The sequence below is a fragment of the Atractosteus spatula genome, chromosome 18 (assembly GCF_055471065.1).
Source record: "Atractosteus spatula isolate fAtrSpa1 chromosome 18, fAtrSpa1.hap1, whole genome shotgun sequence".
Classification (NCBI taxonomy): domain Eukaryota; kingdom Metazoa; phylum Chordata; class Actinopteri; order Semionotiformes; family Lepisosteidae; genus Atractosteus; species Atractosteus spatula.
The window spans coordinates 5,929,318-5,948,310 of NC_142723.1; the positions used below are offsets into that span (position 1 = coordinate 5,929,318).

The 18,993-nt window shown below is 45.1% G+C and overlaps 1 protein-coding gene across 9 annotated transcripts in view; it reads right to left on the reverse strand.

The window, feature by feature from the left end:
- Positions 1-247: 247 nt before the first annotated feature.
- Positions 248-18,993, reverse strand: part of tnrc6a (trinucleotide repeat containing adaptor 6A) — a 40,347-nt gene continuing 21,601 nt past the window's right edge. For 4 of the 9 annotated variants that reach the window (XM_088936803.1, XM_088936802.1, XM_088936804.1 and 1 more), the window contains 19 exons: positions 15,064-17,721; positions 13,876-14,082; positions 13,354-13,529; positions 12,813-12,893; positions 12,450-12,501; positions 12,018-12,160; positions 11,150-11,320; positions 10,814-10,948; positions 10,569-10,697; positions 9,606-9,680; positions 8,535-8,982; positions 7,007-7,144; positions 6,396-6,557; positions 6,004-6,144; positions 5,091-5,198; positions 4,142-4,360; positions 3,418-3,488; positions 2,913-3,052; positions 248-2,330 (listed from right to left, as the gene is read on the reverse strand). In XM_088936803.1, coding sequence (XP_088792929.1) covers positions 1,955-2,330; positions 2,913-3,052; positions 3,418-3,488; positions 4,142-4,360; positions 5,091-5,198; positions 6,004-6,144; positions 6,396-6,557; positions 7,007-7,144; positions 8,535-8,982; positions 9,606-9,680; positions 10,569-10,697; positions 10,814-10,948; positions 11,150-11,320; positions 12,018-12,160; positions 12,450-12,501; positions 12,813-12,893; positions 13,354-13,529; positions 13,876-14,082; positions 15,064-17,721 — 5,630 coding nt within the window. In that variant the 3' untranslated portion in view covers positions 248-1,954. The remainder of the gene's footprint in view (positions 2,331-2,912; positions 3,053-3,417; positions 3,489-4,141; positions 4,361-5,090; positions 5,199-6,003; positions 6,145-6,395; positions 6,558-7,006; positions 7,145-8,534; positions 8,983-9,605; positions 9,681-10,568; positions 10,698-10,813; positions 10,949-11,149; positions 11,321-12,017; positions 12,161-12,449; positions 12,502-12,812; positions 12,894-13,353; positions 13,530-13,875; positions 14,083-15,063; positions 17,722-18,993) is intronic. The other 5 variants (XM_088936810.1, XM_088936809.1, XM_088936806.1 and 2 more) reach the window with 3 other exon arrangements.

Consider the following 18,993-nt stretch of genomic DNA (forward strand, 5'->3'; position numbering starts at 1 on the left):
TTCTTTCTCTTGTTGAAGCTTTTTATCAGTTGTGCATCATTGTAGTAACTAAATCAATATTGTAAATAGTTTGTATATATATATATAATGTACATTTTTTTTCTGCACGCATTTAACTACCAGTAAAAGATTACATTCACCACTGTTCTAGCCTTCCAGAGCCTCTTCATTACTGAGGCTTGGCATTTCAAAAGACAAACCTGCGTTCAAAAATAAACAACAACAACAACAACAATAAACACGTACTGAGCAGCCAAAACGTCATGATTTATTAATATTGTAAGGAACTTCAGAATTCAACACAACCAAACTGTACACATTACAATCACATTCTATTTGTAAACAGTTAAAAGCCACTTGACTTGTTGCATCTTCGGACACAATTAGAATCAAGGCAATGAAATGTGGGCGACTTTTGCACTGTTATAAAATCTCAACCTTGTTTCGTCTCTTGAACGACCAAACGAGGCTTTTTTTTTTGTTTAGAACACCATTTGTGGCAAGGTGAGAAAAGGTTTTGCAAACAACGTATCTGTAATTACGTCTTAAACATTTAAAACTTTTTTACAACAACAAAAAAATGATTCTGTAAGCCATGTATCTGGTTACAGTATGCATAGTTACGGATTTCGGCTTTTCTCTTTTTTTTAAAGTACAACAGTTAAAGTCACAAAGAGCAAAAAACACTGAGCCACTCATAATGGGAATAAAGGGAAGAAAAACGACAAAGATAGCGATTCAGCAAACCACCTCCACTCACTAATAAAAAGACAGCATTTCAGAAAGCAGTAATGTAGAACATCTCCAGCTTAAAGCAGTTATTTGGCAGAGAAAAACTTACAGAGCTATAAGTAGTTTCAGTGCTAAAAGTTGGATTTTCCTACAAGAAACTACAGGAGTTTCTACTGGGGGAAACTGGGTATATTTCCTGAGAACCATGCTCGTTATTTAGCAGACGAGAGGAATAAGATTAAAAAAAATAAACCAAACATGGCCAAACACTGATCAGTATTCCCAGAGATAGAAAGCTTCGTCTTCATCCTCAATATAATTTCCATCTTTTTTTTCTTTTGTGTTTTTTTTAGTACTTTTTCTTTTTTATATTTTTTTAACTTTTTTACACTTTATTTTTAAAATGAAGGAAGAGTAAACACTTTTTTCCTCAAAAAAGTCTGTAAACAAGAGGGCACGACATGGGTGCCTCCTAAACAAAATTGAAAGCCTATTTGAAAGTGCTGTTCCCCCTGGCTTGCAGGCTGGGTTTGCAAGTCACAGCTGTGGCTACAGTTTTTTAGACTGCAGAGCTAAATTCTTTAGTTTTAAACACAAAAAATTGGTGCAATACTTTTTTTTCTTTTAATATCATCAAATAATCCTAAGTCAGCATTTATATCTTGATCTTAAACTCCACACTACCACAATAAGGTAGACATATATCAAGGCATAGTAGAGCGCACACTTAAGAACATCCTTGAGTAAACAACTACACTGGAACTGTCGGCTCCCTCGATATTGCAGATTATACTGAGAAAAACGACATTCAGTGCAAAGTTAAAAAAAAGCTCATACTCCAACATTGTCAGCAAACAAATGCAATAAAAAGAAAAACAAATTAAAAATTGGAATTCAAATAAACATGATGAAAAAACATTAAATGAGCTCATTTGAAGCAGTTTTTTTTCTCGTATGAAGAGCACTACCTGGAAGTGTAAATATATCCTTTCACATTATAATATTGGCCTGTATGATTCAAGTATTCGAACTGATATGTTTTGGGCTAAAACAAAGTGGAAAAATGTGCAGAAAAAGTAACTTGTTTCCACAGGGTGACCCCGTCTTTTTTTTTTTTTGAAGGTGGAAAAGAAAAGTCCAAACTAGTGCCGTTTGTTTTCTTCTTATTATTTGTTTTTACACGTTGAGGTCACAGTTCTTAAGTCAGAAGGTGAAAGGTGTTTTAGATGGAGTCTCCAGCTCCTGTCAAGTGGTCGACAGGAAGGAAGGAGTTGATGGGGGATGGGCTGCCGATTCCCCGGCCCTCACTGCCACTGGGGTTCCCCCATAGGCTAGTGGAATAGTTAGAAGCACCCCAAAGGGAAGTGCCGTGAAGGTCTCCACTGCCAGCTCCTGACAGCCCAGCACCGTTCCAGTGATTTGGATCATTGCGGTTGGAGAAAGGGTGGGAACTCTCAATGGATCCGATCCGGTTCTGAGAGACACCCAGAGCCTGCCAGCCGGGCGAGGCAGTCATGGACTGGCCTTGTGCAAAGAAACGGCTAATTTCCTCTTCACTAGCAAACTCAGCAAGAATAGTAGTGTTCCCTAAAACGCACCTGAGGATAAAGCATTGTGAAACATCGGTTAATGACGGGAAAGGGAAAGTGAAATAAGGACAAAGGCGTATTCTTGATGTTCATGGACTTGAAGGGCTTAAGTCACAACTGTTAAGTTGATCTTGCAACTGTTAAGACCCTCTGCCTAGACCTGTCTAACGTATGTGCATACCGCCAGCTGCCTGACGGGTCAAATATTGCACTCTGTGATGTGTGACACTGAACTGTGCACCACACAGCCTACTGCCATGCAACTGTGGAGAAAACAGCTTGACAGCAGCTGACGTTGACTCTTACAGCAGGGCACACTCCGTAATGCAGGTACTATCTAGTGGGAAATGAATAAGTATGCTTCTCTTTTCCATTAGTCTGAGTGGAAAATAATCCTAAATCAGCATTTCAATCTTGATCTAAAACTCCACAAGGGGATGTGCTGGCAGAGAAACTAACTAGACCAAGAAGCGTCCCCAACGTTACGCATTACAAAAAGAACATTTTCGGAAGAGTCATGTGATATCCATGCCATGACCCAACGACAGTGGGAGACACCTGAAGCTCTGGTTTAAAATGGGATGTACTCACATGTGCAGAGATTTTTGTGCCTTGGCTGCCTCCTCCTTTGAACTGTAGCAGACTACAGCATTGCCGTGGGGCAGGTTCAGGTGGAATGTTATCAGTGGACCGTGCTGCATGCACAAAGTTCGCAGAGTGGAGCCATCAATCTGATCCAAACAAGAACAATGTTACTAAACATGCAAGACCAGGGCCAACATCAGCATACTTAAGAGCCTTTATCTTCCACAGAATCAGAACTTGATTCCATAAAAATGTGACCATCAACACAAATGTAACCTGGTTTTGCACAGTTTTCAAAACAAAGAACTTTTAAGACAACATGCAAAAAGCTGTTAGAAAGTACAACAGACCTTCTTCTGTCTGGGTTTGAAGAGACTGAAGGCTGTATGAGATTATAAGAACTGTGAAATAAGAAAAGGTCAAATCGAAGGTTTGACCTTTATGACTAACAGCTACAATACCAACACCAACGCAGGTACATCTGTGGTAGGCAGACCCAAAATGTACATACCTGAGGTGTGAGATTTTTGAGAACAAGCCAATTAGTTGTTCTCCCTGAGCTGTTGTCGCCCCAACTCGAACCTGTGAATAAAAATAAAACTGTGAGCTGGTTTTCCTATCAGATGTGCCAAAGAAGCATTCCACTCCCCAAACCAGGAGACTGTCTTGCAGGTCCCTACAAGCTCAGCTGAGCTCTGGCAGCAAAATACGTCTCTAATTCTTGAGCCTATACACATCCTACAAGGGTGGATGCTTGCCTTTTGCTCGGAAATATTACCAAGCAATTATATAACTATACAAGCAGGACTCGCGCTTTTGAACGCAGGGGTGTTCTTCAAATCGAAAGAGCTTTATTGGCGAAGACCGATGAATTAACAATATTGGGTTGCAGCTCTATTGAGTTTCCACTCCCAGCAGGATTGGAAGCTGCTCCAGTTCTGGCAGATGTGGGAATTCTGGAATCAGATTTAATTTTGGGGAGAAAGCTCATCTAATCCCAGAGTACTTCTCGCAGTGCATCTGTCTCCACTACTCCCTGTCGGGAGCTTGTCTTCTCTGAGCGGCCAGACATACCGGTCTCCCCCCAGTTTCTACAGCCAGGCTGTGAACCCCTCACTGAACCTACACTTATTTTTGTACTCTACTAACAGGCAGCATAAAATGAGTTGTGACCCAAAGTCTGATGCATCAAGACTGTCGCTCAGAGCTGCTTCCTGGCACTCGCATGCACTCACCGGGGGTGTATCTGGAGTCGGAGCTTCCCCAGCCTCCCCCTAGGCGCAGTGAGCTGTTGTCCCACGACGATGGGGGCTTCTGGCCGGTCAGGCCGGGGGGTGGACGGGACGGAGCGGTGATGCCTTTCGGTGGCAGAGGAACCTTCCACAGCTCATGAGCCAGAGAGGTGTTAGTGACTGGACCAGGAGACCATGTGGATTTGGAGTCACTGTTTCTGGCTGTTGATGGGGAGAACACAAGAGGCCGGATTAGCACTGACCCAGTGAGAGCATTCAAAAACTGATGCTGATCTGATAAATGGTCTAGACAGGACACAGGTGGTACCCACAAAGATTTCATGAAAGCACACAGAAAAATGCAATACAAATACTGTCGATACAGTTGCTTCTCGTAGAACAAAATTATCTCAAAAGCATGGATTCTTAAACTTAACCCATCTTTCTGGGAGGAGGCTGCCCCGTGTACTGAAAAAACCCTACAATTCTCCATCGCTGTACATCAGGGATGATCTTTTTTTAGAACCTGGAAGATCTAGATAAAGTAGGTCTTCCGGACCTGCCTTAAATCAATCTGTGCAGACTTGGAAAACAATGAATCTTGAACAATTAATTGGCGCTATTATGGACTAACAATACAACTGTGGTCTTTGAATGCCATATTAAATCATTCATTATAGAAAGACAGAATTATTCCAGAATGTAGAAATTGGTTTCTGCATGACCTATAAGGCCTTCTAGAATGTGGCTGTTTAGGACCAGGGCTGGCCTGCCGGGCTCCAGATAAGACTCAAGCAGGAAGTACAGATTCTCACCTGCCTCTTCCCCACGCTGCAGCCGACTGGAAGGGTGACCATGACTCACACTGGATCATAGCCCTCGTTTGAAAGAATTTCTAACCATGAAGCCTCAATCTGTTCTGCCTAAGACCCTCGCCCATTCTGACACCGACCTGAAGTGCTTTGTGCTGTACTGCTGAGGGAACCACTGTAGTTGGAGGCACGAATGGATGACCAGGCACTAGTTGAAGGCAGCGTGGTGTTTAGAGATGAGGTTGACCCTTCGGGGAGAAGAACGGAGTTAATATTCTGGTCTAACAGGACACCAAATAAACCAAGTTCAAATGAAGTTTAAAAGACACTAACATTAAAAAAATTAAGAAATGTAACTGCATTTATACAGGCACTTATGAAGCAGTGGTCATTGTTGTGGATTTCAAAAATGAAAGCTACAGAGACTGCTGCTGAACCTTGAAAAAGGTGCTTCATCCCAGCTGCTCCAACTTGACCCCTGTGCAGACAACAGCATCCCTGGGAGTAACACTAAAAATTCTACCATCCTACCCTTGGGGAGTTAGTCTAAATGTGTAAATCAGGATAAGCTCTGGCCCAGTTAGATACTAGACCTCAGTATGAACATGCTAGCTATTTTTCCCCATATATGAATAGCTTTCATGCATTATTGTTACTCCTATGTGTAATATTCAGCATTTAACACCTTTTTCCATTCAAAGAACAGTTTCAAGAAGGAAATCTTTTAAATAAAACCAGAGGAATAATTACACTGTGCTTTTAGATGGAGTATAGAGGTTTAACAATAGAGATCAAAGCAGACAAAATCTCTATCAAACATTAGCTGCAGGGCCAAAAATATTCAACAGATTTGCTGTTGATACCAGACAGTATATAGCAAGAGTTATCAATGTACAGGTAATGAGAGAATTCCTATAATGCTGACCTTGGCAGGTTAGGACACAGGATTGGTTGGCATAACGCTATACACAACCATACAGATTAATTAAGACATTAACCCAAAAAAAAGACTACTACTTCCGAGAATAAACTATATTGTTTTGTCTAACATACCATTGTTCCTGTCCCTGAGGTGGTCAACGTCCCGGACAGTATTAATGGAGAGATTATTAATCACACTGCCAGGCGTGACGTAAGGGTCAGTTTCAGGGTCAATGTTTGGATATCCTTTCCAAGGCTCACCAGGGCGAAATTCTTCAAAATAAGGAAAAATAGGTTATAGCTTCTAACTGTAGGAAATATATTGTCCTATACCGTATATTGTCAGAGAACAGGCCTGTTATACAGTAAAATAGGAAGTTAGGAAGTCCCAACAATGTTTAGAATTATTTACAAACATTAAAAGAACAAGAGTTTTATACAAAAGCTCAAAGGACTTCACAAATTAATCCACAGGTACTGCCCAGTAAGGACACTGAGGGCTGTAAAACACAGTGTTAAAATACCTGGTGGCCAGTTGACATTGCTGGAGCCATGAGGCGATTTGGCACGGTTGGGCCAGCCGTCTCCCACAGAACCAGGAGGGCTGACAGGAGAGTTACTGGTGTTCATGAAGTCATATGGACCAAAGGGGGAATCTTCAAGCCTCAGCCCAGAAGGAATAGCACCTGTAAAAAAACCCAAAAGTTATGTTCCTTCTATTTAATGTCTGAACTCCTATCAACCTGATCACTATTCTCCACTATCTTCCAATCATAGGGATCTGCACAGAACAACTTTACCAATGCTCTACGACAGTGAATAAGGCATCAGGGACCAAGCATTATAGTTTAACCATTATGAAGTACAGCTTTAAGACTTCAGAAAGGGAAAAGGACTACTGTACTCGAGTCGAGAAAATGATAAATTATCCCATCATATCCATTTGGTTCAATTTCTCGATCAAACCTAACTTCTATGCACTTGGGAACTGGGAAACAGCACTGGCAGAAACCCACACAAACATGGGGAGAACATGCAGTTTACACAAGGACAGGTGTCAGGTGTTTCCAACTGGGTTGACATCGGATTATTGAAAAAAAAACCTGATGACGTGCATTGCACTGATGATACATACCAGGTTTGCTGGAGTTTTGATCTAGAGATGGGTTAACGGAAATGTCCAAGGCAGTCCATTTCTTCAGCCGGGACTGTGGCTCTTTAAAACTAATACTGCCAATATCCAGGTTGCTTACATTCAAGTTTGAGTTCAAGCCTGCATGGAAGGGTAAACAGAATTGAACTATTAATTTAATAAATGACAGGAGAACAGCATGGGCAGCACGTGTTGCCTGGCTTCTTGGAGGTGAGCGGGGGAGACATGGGAGGCAGAAGAGACCCACATTGCACAGCACAGCAGGGGATTGGGGTTCGCCATCACTCCAGGCACATTTCTCTACCTGCATCCGCAAACAAATCCTAACTGGCCGGCCTCTGCGCTACAACCCCTTTGAATTCGCTTTCAAAGAAAATCCAGTATAACAGTGCACCAGAGTGGAGGACATAAAATGCGAAGAATCCCCGCCTCTCTCACGACTGGTTCCAGACACAATTTTCTCATTGCTATCCAATCTGTTAATAAAACAGCCAAGCCTCAAGTTCACGTCAAACGTGAAATGGTGAAGTTTACGCTATGTTTCTCGGCTGGCATGAAACATGTCACGCTCTTCAGAGTGAGAATTTTAGTGAGGACTGGTTAAGCAGTTAGGTAAAGACAAGTCTCTAACCTACTGGCTGTTGTCTGATAGTTGATCATGACATTCTGCAACACAAACATACATTTAAGCACCGGACTGGATTTGCTTTGAGAATCCTGCTGATCATCCTTAAATTTATAGAGTAAAACAAGCAAAATACTCATTTTAAGCTCTGACAGGTGATGCTGTACCGTACACAGCACATTTCAAACATGATCCATTTTTATATATGTTTTGTTCTGGGTATGTGTGATTTTATTAGCCAGAACAAAACAATATATAGAATTTCCACCTGTCCTTGTATTCTGTCACTTAGATATAGGTCAGCAAATATGCTGGGCCGCAGGCAATGTGCAAAGCAATGCATAGCAAGTCTATGGTAGGGTGACTGGACAAATTGATAAGAAAGGCTCATCTGGTTGTAAAGCACTCTGTAAAAAGTCTATCTTGCACTTCTTAAGATATTCTGGTGCTCCATATAAACCAAGGGTACTGGTCTGGTCAAACATGGCAAGCTTCAGCTTTTTTATGGAGTCCTGGTGTGACCACTTTGATTTTACATGTATGCGTTGGTTAAAAGCTTATATGAACACATCTAAGTGCAAAAAAAAAGGGTGCAAAAAGCCTGGTTCATAAAAGGACCAAGTATTCCATAACCATTATACACAAAAGGCAGCCTATCAGTATCAAAAGGCTAGAGAAAAGGCTTGCACCAGGCAATGTATCAAGTTGCTTTAAGGAACACTTTCATTTTCCCTTCCACCTAAGCTGATCAATGTCACACCATTGATAAAGCAAGACATAACCTCCCCACCCCACCTTCTTGTAATGAACGCTTTCTGAAGAAATGCAGAAAAGGATGGATGCAGGGAGCTGGATAGGTAGGTTAAGAAAAGCAGGCTTATTCACCTCTTGTTGATAAAGTGTGGTTTTCGTTGCTGGCAAAGGTCCTCCCTGCCCGGTGGTAGATGGGCGAGCCTGGCCCAGCATGGCCATTGCTCAGTGGAGGGCTAAAAAGGCTATGACTGTGGCTACTGCCAGCTGGGTAACAGCCTGAACCGTCTGAACCAGACAGAGGGTGCTTCACAGCTTGGTGCAACAGAGAGTCAGCCTGCCCTAGGTTAGGATGGGAAGGAAACCCACCTATAGGGAAATTACTGAATGAATTGAGTGTGTTCTGCTCTTTCTGCAAGTCAGATGCATTGTGGGGCATGAAGTTCTCCAGGTAGGATTTGAGGCCAGGCTGGTGCAGAGATGACGGCTGGGGGGAAGGCTGCTGCTGCTGCTGCTTCATCAGGGAGGGGTCCAGGTGGCGCGGGGGCGGCATCATCTGGTGAGCAGTGCCTAGAGGGCGACCCTGCGACGCGGAGGACAAGGAAGGAGCAGTGAGGACGTGGAATACGCAGAGCAGAGAGAGAACCATCCAGAGCGAACGAGCATCATTGTGAGACAATGGGCTAGGTAGAGAAAGTTTCCATCAATGGGGTGGAAAATCAAAGTCAGTTGTAAATAAAGATGCATACAGAAGAGTAAAATTACTATTCTTTTCATTATATACACATCCATTCTGTTGAACACTCAAGGTGACTGAGCAAGTGCACACAGCCTCCAACAAGCTAAGCTTCTTTCAAGACAGGAGGCTCAGCACCTCAGCTGAGCTGTCATGCCCCTTAGTGACACTGCTGGGGCTGGGGAAGCAGGAGCAGGGAGTGGTTTGGCCAACAAACCCCAACTCCACCCCCTGCGGCTGACACTGAGCCAAGCATGCTGCTCGGAGAAACTTAGTCACAGCCTGCCAGTGACATGACCCCTGAAGAATGTGAAACAGCCCGACAAATCCTCCTCTCATTCCTAACCTTTCTCATGTTCTTAGAGCTTTCCATAACTACGGCTCGAGTTGGGGAAAAAAAACCAAGCACTGGTATCAGTGTAACGATGGAAGTAACAAGTAAAAAGTGCGACAGCCCAACTAAGCCATACCTGCTGGTCCTGCTGCTGACGGCCACCAATAGGCATGTTTCTCTGGTTCTGTACCTTCTGCTGAAGGAGGAGGCGCTGAAATGATCAAGCATGGAGACGCGTCAACATCGCTTGAAACTCACTGCTTATTTGAAAGAAAATACAGCCATTTGGAAGCGAGAACAGGAGGCACTTTTTTCTTGTCAGGTTGCTAGAACCAACAGGTTACTCAAAAGAGAGAGGTGCTGAACCTCCTGTATGCTTTTCTGTCCGAAGCGGAGCTTCGGTCCGTACAAACTTGTTTTTTTTCCCCTCCACAGTTTGTCAAGCACGTTGAATTAGATTTACACCCTTCAGAACTTCAAGAGGCAGCAAGCCAGTTAGAGTTCACTGCCATTTCCTCTCTTCCCAACTCCTGCACATCTGGAAAAGCAAGGCGCTACTTGTAGAGTACTAGTGTAACCCCAAAATTGCCTCTTACCACCCAAAAATAAAAAGCAAAAGGCTTTCTGTTCAACCTAAAACACATTTTAAACCACTTTACTGTGCAACACCCAGTTCTCAGGTATAGCTTGTCAACTAAATAGCACAGAGCCCACACCTGTTTGTATGAACTGGGAATTATATGTCTTTGTTAAAGGTTATCACCACTGCACTGGTATTGCTCTTCTTGAGAGTAGGGGAAGAGATATCCTCTTAAAATAGAAATAGGGACCGCGGTGTCCATTCTAAATAACAGCAGGAGCTGAGAAGACCTCTGTGCAAAGTAAATGACAAAAAAGTAAATGTCATTTACTCTGAAATTAAGTTTTTTTTTAAACAGAAAAGGCATTAGGATTTGTTAAAAGACCTGATTTTTCATTTAAAAAAAAACACAGTTAGTACACTCAGAAGTCCATTCTCTGTTTAAATGACAGGTTGACTCAGTCAACGACCCCTTCCAAGTTTTCTCAATGCTTAAACCGCCTGGCTCGTTCTACACACCTGCAGCTGAGAGATGTGGGAGAGCTGGGTGAGCTGGGAAAGCTGGTTCAGCATAGCTACCTGCTGTGGCCCGAACAGAGGGTTCAGACCTCCATTGTTTGGAGGATATTTCAACAATGATGCTGGAACCTGAGGAAAAAGAGAAATGTCATTAAACTCAGATTAAGGACATGAACCGGCCCCAAGCTTGCTTTGAAGTGAGGCCACTTTTGTGTTGCAACTGACATTTTTACCACGGGAGTTACCTGAGGGGAAAGCAATGGAGGAGGCACTTGTGCGCGGAGATTAGGCTGAGATGAGTTCAGAGGTTGTGCTGGAGGCTGTTGTGTGCTCCTGGCTTGTGCTGCTGCATTACTGCCACTGAACCCGGGATTGACATTCTACAACACACATGAGAGGAAACAAAATGTCACACTGGTTCACAATTATCCCTTAGAAAGCGCGTAACAGAATGAAGCTGGTCACCAAAACAACTGAAATAACATACACAGCTATAACGCTTAAAATGTGCTTTATTTGGTGACCTAATGCATTTTAAACAATTTACCGATTCCCTATAACCAAAGGCCTGTTTAACTCACCTGTCTGACCGAATTCAAGTTTTGGAGGCTCAGCCCCGACACAGAGCCAGGACTCTGATTAGGTAGTGCATTGTTTGAAGGGGGAAGCTTCATATTTTGATTAGATGAAAACTGTACATTTTGTGGCTCTTCTGCTACAATGCCATCTTGACCAGACAGGGATAGAGATAGCTGCAGAGCACCAACCAGCAAGCAAAGAGGCAGAGAGAGGCACAGCAGCGTCAGGAGCAGGGGTATTAAGATACCAGATGAAAACCCAGTGTCATCAGGGAAGAGAGAGCAGAGCAGAAAGGAAAGAAAATCCAAGTTAGAATAACCAGCTCCAAGAACTAATGCAAAAAGCTACAGTGTCCCCCAACCACGTCCCAGGTAATATTTTGGTATAATACAACAAAACAAATATAACCTATGCTTGGTTGTTAACCTGTGTCAACAATAGTGACAAAAGCTATTCCAACGGTTATAACATTAACAGAGCTGCAATGTTAAAATTAACACTCTAAAATTTGATCTCTTCTGTGCCTCTGGTGCATCATGTTTTGACCTTTCTTATTAAATCAGTTTAGTCAGGGAGCACTGAAGCCTAAGAAGTAGAAAAAAACAAGGCAGAAACACCTGCAAATTGACAGCTGCACAACCAAGCAGTGTCAACTGGCTGGACACACAGTATTCCTCTGATCTGCAGTATTATTCCAAGCTCTAATAAAGCCGGTAAGCATTTCATGCAAAGCTCTTAACTTGAAGACTGAATCTATATCTAAGGTGCTGTGGTCAAATGAAGAAAGCCTGATGTAGCTTTGGATTTCCAGCAGCGGTGCCACATGGGAGAGAGAGCTCTGTGGCTGTGTCTCATTTGCCTGGTTCTCACCTTATCAAAGTAGGGACTGCGCTCCATGGAAGACTCTTTGGAAATCTGATGGCGTGAGCCAGGGCTCTTTCCAATCACACCATTATACTCTCCAATATTCAGACCGTGCTTATCCATATCCATGCGCTTGTCAGGTAACATTCCTGCGAACAGCAGAACCTTAATATTCCATACCTCCATAAACTAGCCCAACAGAGATTGCAACAAAAACTCAAGCTGATGACTTAACACTACACGTAAAGTATATTTTTAGCCATTTCCTAAATGCATCTTTATACAATGTTTAATATGTAACAATTACCCTATCTTGCAATTTTTTGCAAGCATTTAATCAATGCAATAAATCGCTTGAAAAACTCTGGACAGCTGTTATATAATAAGCATCTCTGTCAATCCTAATTTTTAAAAACTGTAAATAAACACAAAACACACCTCCAGGCAATTCCATCTTATTGCTCTTCAAGGGTTCGTCTGAAGATTCCCTCTGTAAAAAAAAACAAACATTTCCATTTGCCTGAAGCCATGCATTCATATCTGAGGCAGTAAATCTTTCCATTGACTTTATGAAATTAAAATGAGCCCTAGCCAGTTTCCTTTTCTCCTTTTCACACACGTCCCATTAGCTCTGAATATAAAGTGCTATGGGATCTTGGGGATAAACAGGATCTTTTTCTATTATAGTAATTTTATCAAGGCAAAAAAAGATAATTACTCCCATGCAAGACTGGGTGAAGTTTGCCACTATCTTGTTTGCCTTAACCAACTGTACACTGAAACCTTGAAAGCAATACTTACAGAGAAACCAATATTGTTAAATTGCTTCACAAATTGATTGATCCATACATCGTCCTGCTTGTTGCCTCCTTTAATATTGCCCTAGAGAAAAATCCAAAATTGCCTTGAATGAGACTCATTTTAAAATTCAACTACATTCACAGCATTAAATTTCTAATAAAAGCGCTTAAGAATAAGCAGAGGTTAATTCCACGTTGAAAAGAAGAAAACCCGCGATGAAGCCTCCCAGCGAGCACTGTTAGTTCCAATACCAGAACATTTCTTTCTACTTTTCAGAATGGTCTTAAGTATTTTTCACAGCAGCTCTCCTGCTGACAGATCCTGAATAAAAAAAAATGCCCAGCTCAGGGAAAATACCTTATTCTAACGCAAAACCACTTTTTCAGATCAGTAATCACGTCTGTATGTAGAATCTGTACCACAAGGACTCCTGCCTTCTGAGGCCTAATGCCTTTTGAGATGTTAGTCACTCCTGACCACATACATGTGGTCGCTGTAACGGGGAAAAACAAGAATTGGGAAATCACCACCCCCCACTCACCTTTGGAGGCATCTTCTTCATGCACGAAGGCCAGTTCCCAGACTGGTTCATCTCTTGGGTAGGAGTGTTATTCCACATCCCAATCTCGACATCCTCCTCATCTTCCCAGCTCGAGTGGCGCATACTTGGCATGGGCATCTCTTCGCCACACCAGCCATCTTGCATAGGTTTGGGTCCTAGCATCACGACACAGATGGCACACAAGTCACTGACCAGCACAATTAACAAAGGGCAAAAAGAACATGCGGGTTCTCTTCACACACGCACCTCCACACTTGTGTGGGTGTGGTGAAAAACTGCACAAAACACTTTCTGGATGTCTGGAAATGACAGGATTTCTACAGGCAGTGAAGCCTGGAACAGGCTAAGCAGAGCAGGGTGACAGCGGTCGCCCACCCACCCCTGTAGTATTTGCTTAAACCCTATCTGTCTTTCCCCAAACTGTTCGTGGATATCTCCTGCCCAGTTAGAAGGTGGCCCCCACTTGCTATGCTCCCCACAACAGAAAGGACACAGACTCACCAGGTTTATGTGGTGGCTGCTGTCCCACTGCGGTGCCACTCCAGCTGCCTGTGCCCGCACTCTCCACACCAGCTTCCTCCCAGCTCGTACCCGTGTCCATGGGCTTGCCCCAGGCCGATGTGCCGTTGTCCACAGCCATGGGGGGACCAGTAGGCTCTCCCCATGAAGACTCTGCTTTGGGCGGTGCTCTGTATGGCTCGCCCCACCCTGTGGCATAGACAAACATTTAAGAATCAATTTTGCAAGATATTAAAGTGTATTATGATTTTTTTTAAACCTCGATAAAAGATTTTCAGCACACACAAAACGGGCACTTTTGCTTCAGGAGAGATATAATATAGGCTCTTCCAAACATTTTTGCTGCTTCTCTTCAAAAACTTAAACTAAAATCTCAACCTTTCCAAAGTCAGACATTATTGTAGCTCCTTTTCTGATGCCAGTCTGAACATCCAAACATTTTTCCCCCACTCACAGTGACATAACATTTGTTATGTCACACACAGCTTCCTTTCATTGAATGTAAAAAAACCCATGCTCTAAATTCCCCTTTAAAAATAGCAACACTGCTATGTAGGCTGCTGCTCAAGTTGCCACCATATGACTGCAGCATCAGCGATGATGAAACTCAAGCCTGTTTTTCCCCTTGCACAGCTTGGCTGGAAGAAATAATTCGGCAGAACTTTCTTCAAACTACTTTCCAACACGCTGGTTTTATCCTGGACAGAACTTTTTCAAAAGGCTTACATCACCTGTATCCTTTCAAACAGGTGTGTGGTTCATAGTATTGGGATTCTCCACCCATCAGCTCTGGGCAAAGTGCTCTGTGTATCTGGGTGTAGATTTTGCAGGGAAGTGATCCAGTTCAAAATTCCACATGTATAATGTAATCCCTTTCTCAAAAGGGGTCTAGAGAAGCAGGGCAATACACCCAAGTTTATTTGGATAAGGTGCGGGGCATTTCTGGTCCATGATAACATCAATAGTTAAAAGGGCTGGTTGTACAGAAATGCCACACTTTCCTATTGAGAAACATTCTACCTCCAGCACAGAGCTGGGCCCCAAACAGTTAGGGTTACCTGCTTAAAACAAGCTAAACGAATAAGTTAAAAGGAATTAGTCATAAGCCAATAAATCTTCACTAAGGCAAAAGCCTAGAGATGAAAGCGCAGAAGATGCCGAGTCACTTACCCTTCTCCTTGCTGGGTATGGCACTTGGTGGCGGTAGAGGCTGTGGGGGCTGTTGCTGTGAGGAAGCTTGTGTTTCCTGGTCAGCAACGCTGTTCTTGTTCCACATGTTCACATTGTTGTACTTGTACTTGCTGGGGTCCCCCCAGGCTGAGGTGCCATCATCAATCTCCATCTTGCGCCTGATTGACTCTGGGGAGGGCTCCTCCCAACCTGTGGACTCCTCCTCTTTTGGGGGGGCCGGGATGGGCCCCCCAAGCCAACCCGATGGCTTGTTGGGGGTAGAGGGCCCTGGCTGTGAGGTACCAGTGCCCCAGGAAGAGGGTGGCCCTGCTGTCACATCCTGCGGCTTGTTCCAGTCGGGGGAGTTGCGGGGCTTGCCGGTATCGCCCCAGCCCTGGGCAGGATGGCTGGGTTTGGGAGGTTCTCCCCATCCCTGGCCCTGATTGTTAGCCTTATTAGGATCTCCCCAGCCAGATGGTCCTGCGGTATTGGGAGAGTTGCCCCCTCCGCTGCCCCTCCAGGTGTTGCTACTGCCAGCGCGGCCTGTCTCGCTCCAGCCAGATCCCGAGCGGTCGCTGTCACTGTCCCAGCCGCCTGAACCTGGCTTAGGAGGGTCGCCCCAGTGGTTCCCCCGTGGAGCGTCTCCTCCCCACCCTGCTCCAGAAGGAGTCCCCCAACCCTGGTTAGATTTCTGTCCTTCCATCCATCCCTGTTTGACCTTTTGTGCATCACTCCATGTAGAAGACTTGTCTTCTTTGCTACTTCCCCAAGACTGATTGCTCTTGCCCACTCCCGTAGCAGCAGAATTGTCCTCCCACCCCCCTTGGCCACTAGAGCCTTTGGTGTCTCCCCACCCAGGGGCAGGCTTTGGATCGGCCCACCCAGATACTGATGAGGTATCGTTGCTGTTGGCGCCGGGCCCGTCCCCCCATCCCCCTGAGTCAGATGCCTGGGAGACGGAGCCGCCCCACGCCTCCGTCCCGTTGTCAGTCTTTTTGTCGTTGCACGAGGTGGCCTCAATGTCCCAGGCAGTGTTCTGTCGGATTGGGGTCTGGCCCCAGCCCGTGTTGGACAGGACACGGGGGTCCAGGTCGGACCTGGAGATCACGTTCTGTACCGGCCCCTGGGGGTTTGCCTTTCTGCGGTCTCGACCACGGGGCACATCTCCGCTCATTCTGTCGCTGCGGCTGCCCGTGCTTTCACCGCTGCCCTCGCTGCCACCCGACTTGGCCCACATGCCGCCCTGCTCACTCGATTGGGATGCCTGCCCGTTGCTGCCCCCGACCCCTAGAGCATCGTCCTCCAGAGACTTCCAGCCATTTGTTCCCTTCCTGCTCCCATTTCCGCCATCGTTGGAATGCTGATTGTTGTTGGGCAGGCTGTTCCACTCTCCCTTGGAGACCTTAGTGCCAGTGTTTGAAGAGGAGGAGGAGGAGGAAGATGAGGATGACGAGGAGGCGCTCCCCCAGGGGCGAGGGATCCCCACAGGGCCAACACCATTCCCTGCTCCCCAAGCCGCCCCCGAGTCCCACCCCCCTCCACGACCCCCCACCCCGTTATTATTATTCTTAAAAGAAGCAGCGCCTGCAGCTGATCCGTTAATCCCAGACTGCATTAGAGTTGCATTCACAGTGTCACCCACAGCTTGGCCTTTAGGAACTGGGCATTTGTCTCCAGAATAGTTAGTGCCTGGTGGAGCTCCCCATGCCGTACCATTTATTCCCTCGCTGTTGCCTTGCTGAGAAATGGAAGTGCCATTAGAAACTGAAGAGGCCTGGAGCTGAGTGGAGCTCCCTGTGCCCACGCGCCAGGCTCGTTGCCCTGTAGGCAGTTCGTTCATCTGCATTGAACCAGTAGAGTTTGGTAAACTAGAGGTCATCAAGTTAGTAGTGTTATTTGGTCCATTCATTTCAGTGTTAAGGTTTTGAGGTTGCCCGCTTAACGAAACCTTACTTGTACCATTGACTTCAGACTCGGGGGTGTTGTCCTGGAGGCTGCCCCAGGATGCATGGGTGGAGACACCCCCCTTAGAGTTAATACTCTGACTGCCAGGCGTCTGACCTATGGTGCTACGTTGGATACTGGTGTTGCCGTTTCCGTTGCCCACAGACCCGTGCTGATTATGCCCACTGTTTTCCAAAACAGGCCAGGCACCATGGTTGGCATTTGGGTTCAAAGTGCTTGGATTACCTCCATTGGTTGAGGAACCTAGGGTACCCCATGCGTTTAATTTACCATGGCTACTTTCTGTTAGCTTGCTGTTGGGATTCTCACCGGGGCCTTGACATGTGCTTAGCATTGAGCCAGAGGATGAGCCCCATGGCCCCTTAATACTCCCATTGCCCACGTTATTGCTGCCATTTGCAACCATAAAATGAGAACCATGTCCACTGCCGTGCCTACTGCCATCGCCGTCACCACCAGTGTTCCCAGAAGCCATTATACTAAGGTTTTTCTCAGACCCAGAGCTTGAGGCAGAGTCAGTGTCCATACATTCTGAGGCTAACTCTGGGTCGCTACCAGTGATAGAAGGCCAGGCTTCCTTGTCGCAGCCGTCTACGATGACTTTGTCCCAGTTGGTGTTCGAATCGCTGCCAGTTGAGCCGGAACCCCAGTGGGAATTTTCATAATGAGATCCCAGACCACTGCGATTCAAATCTGAGGAGCGACAGAAATAGAAAAGCACGTTAATTCCTGCCAAGACTGAACCTCCCTTTATACTTACATCCAGTGCATCTTTGAAGGAAACTCCACCTTGACAGAATTTAAATGAAAGCCAAAGTAACAACACATGCCCAACATACTGCATTATTCGTAATTTAGATTTTAGGAAATGTCCGTCATTGAGTAATGGCACGTATGGGAGGATAGTTCTTTCAGTACCAAGTGGGACTGGGGAAAGACTGTTGAATTCCTTTTTATGAATTCCTGGCTCACCCTTTATTTATGAAAAAAATGTATAATTCTTAGAATTATAAATAGTAGAAGACAAAGACCACAAACAAACAAGACTGTGTAATGAGGAATTAAATGTTTAATAAGAAAACGCCACTTAAACTGAAGAGAAAACACAGACCACTGCATTTTAATCCTACAGAACTGGAAGAATAACACTGCAATACTATTCGATTTATCTTTGCAGGTTTGATAAAGAATTTGATCATTTCCCTTCAAGGCTGTGCGTTGTACAATAAGGCTTCAGAGTGCTCAAAAGATGTCAAGTTGTATTTCTCCATCCAACAAACTTCTAATATCTCTACTCCATAGGAAAATAAAATGTGTCCATTCTTAAAACTAAATTTACAGACAAGATAGCGCTGACACACCCCTCTGTCCAAAAACAATTGCTGCAGACGGCACACAGACAGCAACGCCAATTAAACCCATAGTGCACTTAAAACAAAACATCAGACTCGGAGCTGCAAACAGCAAGCAGGGCAGGGTGCAGATTCTCTTTCTAAAGGATATCCCTGCTTCCACTGTGCTCTGGTCAGCGTACTTCTGCAGATCCACAGGACAGGGCTGCCCACACGCACGCGTCCCATCCCCAGCCCTCGACCCCCGTACCCTGTCCTGCCGGAGCCCGAAACGTGCCAGCCGAAAGCGCAGCCCTCCCCATCGCAACGCAGCTGTCGCCATTTTGTACCAGCAGCATGAGCCCAGCAGTGCGCGGAAAGGGAAGAAAAAAGGGTACAGCAGCCAAGGAGGGTTTTCTCCCCCTTTTCTTTCCTCATCGGGGTTCTCCTCTCACTCCACTGCTGGGGTGACCCCCACGCCAACTGCTAGCCCCCCCCCACCCCCACCCATTCACCCTCATCGGCATCTTCGCAAACACTCCCGTCTCGCTCTCTGTCTCCGGCACCGACCTGAAATTAAACTTCCATATTTCTGCTAGACTGCGCTTTCCAACTGCACTGCAAGATGGCTGCC